General features: G+C 58.2%; 1 protein-coding gene across 1 annotated transcript; it reads left to right on the forward strand.

The window, feature by feature from the left end:
• Positions 1–314: 314 nt before the first annotated feature.
• Positions 315–2,663, forward strand: LOC136787980 (RIMS-binding protein 3-like). The gene has a single exon (XM_066985423.1). It carries the CDS (start codon positions 315–317, stop codon positions 2,661–2,663), a length of 2,349 nt encoding a protein of 782 aa, XP_066841524.1.
• Positions 2,664–2,993: the final 330 nt, after the last annotated feature.

Consider the following 2,993-nt stretch of genomic DNA (forward strand, 5'->3'; position numbering starts at 1 on the left):
TGAAGGTGGAGGGGTTCAGAGGGGGTCACCCACGGCCTCGCACCCCGGGACATACCATATAAGGTCATATGGCGTCATCCCTCCTTTATGACGTCATCCCTCCTTTATGACGTCATCACCCGGACACTATATAAGGCCGCGCTCGCCCAGGCCGGGCCAGTGGCAGAGGCGACCTCTGCTGCTGCGCGGTGCTGGGAGCCGGTGTCTGCTGAGGGCTCAGAGGCTGCTGTCCCTCAGAGGCCCAGGCCGCGCGATCGCTGGTGGCTATTGCTGGCAGCGTTTGGTGAAACCGTCGATTTCGCATTCCTTAAGCCATGATCCGGGGTGGCGTGGGCCAGGGGCCTGTGGCGCGTGGTCGCCCCTTGCCCCGTCGGGGCCCAGCGCGACCCCCCAGCAGGCCTGTGCAGCAGGAGGAGCACAGGCAGGAGCTGGAGGCGCTGCGGGCCCAGCTGGAGGCGCTGCGGGCCCAGCTGGAGGCAGTGCGGGCCCAGCTGGAGGCCAAGCGTCTCCGCTCCCAGGAGCTGCAGCGCCGCTTTGCTGATGAAGCCCGTGAGATGAAGAAGAGGGCAGAGGAGCAGCGGCAGCTCCTGGCCAAGCAGCTACGCTCCAAATGCGAGCAGGAGCGGGCGCGGGAGCTGCAGCGGCTGTGGGAGCAGATCCAGAAGCAGCAGGCAGCGGAGATCCGTCAGCTGCTGTGTGAGGGGAACACCAAGTGGTGCCAGGCTCAGCAGCTGCTCCAGCAGCAGTGGGACGAGGCCGTCCGCCAGGTGCGGGACCTGCAGCGGCAGCTGTTCAAGGTGCCCGTGAACCGTGGCCGGAGCGGCGGCAGCGAGGCCCGCGGCAAGCAGCAGGACGTCAACAGGCAGCTCTGCTGGCGGGCAGATAGCAAGCAGGCCGCCCAAATCCTGGACCTCCAGGAGAAGCTGCAGCTGCGGAGGAAACTCCCCTCTCAGTACATCCCGGAGAAGGCTGAGGGGGGGGCGCCTGCCTCCCACAACGGGGACAGGGCCGCGGCCCAGCACCGCCTGCAGAGTCTCCTGGGCACAGGAGCCACCAGGCCCGGCTCTTCGAAGAGCTCCGGTGCATCTGGTGCTGGTGGTGGAGAAGGGCAGCGGACAACCTGCTCGAGCTCAGAAGACGCTCACCTGCGGGGTGAAGGGCAGAGCAGCAGGAAATCTGTCAGAGACATTGGGGTTCAGGTCCCAGAGCAGCAAGAGGCCTGTCCACCTGGCAGCGGAGACAGCCCGTTCCTGGAGCAGCAGAAAGCGCAGCTGCAGAATGCCCTGAAGGACCTGGCCAGGCAATGGATGGTCCTTCAAGAGGAGACCTGCTTCCTGAAGAACGAGAGCTCCCTGGTGGAAGCGAGGGAGAAGGCGGGGAGGCTCAAGCAGGAGCTTGGTATGCTGGGCCTCCTTACCAAGAATCTGACAGAAAAAACCAGGAAGCTGAAAGAGCTTGCTGCAAAGTCTGGAAAGACTGCTGCAAAGACGGAGCAGGTCGACCAGCAGCAGAGAGGGCAATTGGAAACCGAGGCTGGGAAAAAACTTCAGCTGCAAAAGAAACTGGATCAGGAACGTTCAAGGCTGAAGAACAGGTACGAGGAGCTGAAAGTGTGTCTGACAGAGATGAGAAATGAAAAAGCCAGACGCGCGCAGGAAACTTCTCAGCTCTGCAGGCAGAAGGAGAGGATAGAGGAGATTCAATCCGAAAACGCTGCTCTGAAGCAGAAACTCGTGCAAGCGACAGAGCAGCGAAATGCTGCCGTTGGAGCAGCCAAACGTCTTCAAACGCTCCTGAAGGATCTCGATTGCAAATTGAAAGCCATGAGTCAACCGGCAGAAAGGACGCAACAACAGCAGCAGGACCACGAGGAAACAAAGCTAATGCTGCAGAAAAAAGAAGAGGAAGTTAAGCATTGGCAGAGGGCTTGGGCAGAGCTCAGAAGGACACGTGAGGAAGAGCTGCAAGCCTCTCGAGTGCAGCTGAGAGAATCAGAGCAGCAGTATCAGCACCAATGTCAACAATGGGAGCTGCTCTCTCAGCAACTTGAGCAAGAGAAAAGAAAAGAATCCAGCCCTATCGTCTCAGAACTACCCCAGGCAATGACACCTCCCACAGCACAGGCCTATGCAGAGCAGTCCCATGACCTCTGCAGCCATGAAGACAGCTCTGATGCTTCTGAGAAGGCAGCCAAAATCCTGGGATTCTACACAAGCAGCTCGGCATCTGATGCCACACGCGACGGTCCTGGGTGCTGCACTGTTTCAGATGAGGGCTCTGTAGGTGGGAACGGAGAGTCAGGAGCAGAGCATGTGTCCTTCGTCCCGCAGTCCCTGGGACAAGGATCACCAAAACTTCAAAGACTTGTAGCTCAACAGGGCCACCATCCTGTTGAGGGTCCTAATGAGCGCCCCGAAGCAGAGCTTCCTCATGCTCGGGGAGAATACGTTCACGTCTCTGGAGACGTGGACGAGCATGGCGGGTCTGTGAGGGAGCGGAAGCCTGTCAGAAGACGACTTTTCTCCCCTACTTCGACAGAAGTTTCAGACAGCAGCCAGGTGACAAGTTCAGAACTATGTTATCCCCTGCAAGACAGTGATATCGAAATAAGTTCTTGCAGCAGAAGGGGAAGGAAGAAACAGAGACAGAATAAATCTTTTTGACCAAGGAATTTGTGTCTGTGTGGTGGTTTTACTTGGGTGGGCGGTCGAGTTCCACCTCAGCCGCTCTCTCACTCCCCCTCCTCAAAGAGAAAGGGGGAGAAAATACGACACAAAGGGCTCAAGGGTTGAGATAAGGAGGGGGAGATCGCTCAAAAATTATCGTGACGGGTAAAACAGACTCAGAGTGGGGAGAGAGTAAGATTTATTGCCTATTGCTAACAAGGTAGGGAAGTGAGAAACAAAGGAAAGAAACCAAAAACACCTTCCCCCCACCCCCCACACTAACATGAAACTGGGCCTCCATACACGTCGTGGTTGGTGGGGAGACGG

This window comes from Anser cygnoides, chromosome 32 (assembly GCF_040182565.1).
Source record: "Anser cygnoides isolate HZ-2024a breed goose chromosome 32, Taihu_goose_T2T_genome, whole genome shotgun sequence".
Lineage (NCBI taxonomy): Eukaryota > Metazoa > Chordata > Aves > Anseriformes > Anatidae > Anser > Anser cygnoides.

What these genes read in the sequence shown, in the direction of transcription:
- LOC136787980 (XM_066985423.1), top strand. Translation starts at nt 315, where the DNA reads ATGATCCGGGGTGGCGTGGGCCAGGGGCCTGTGGCGCGTGGTCGCCCC.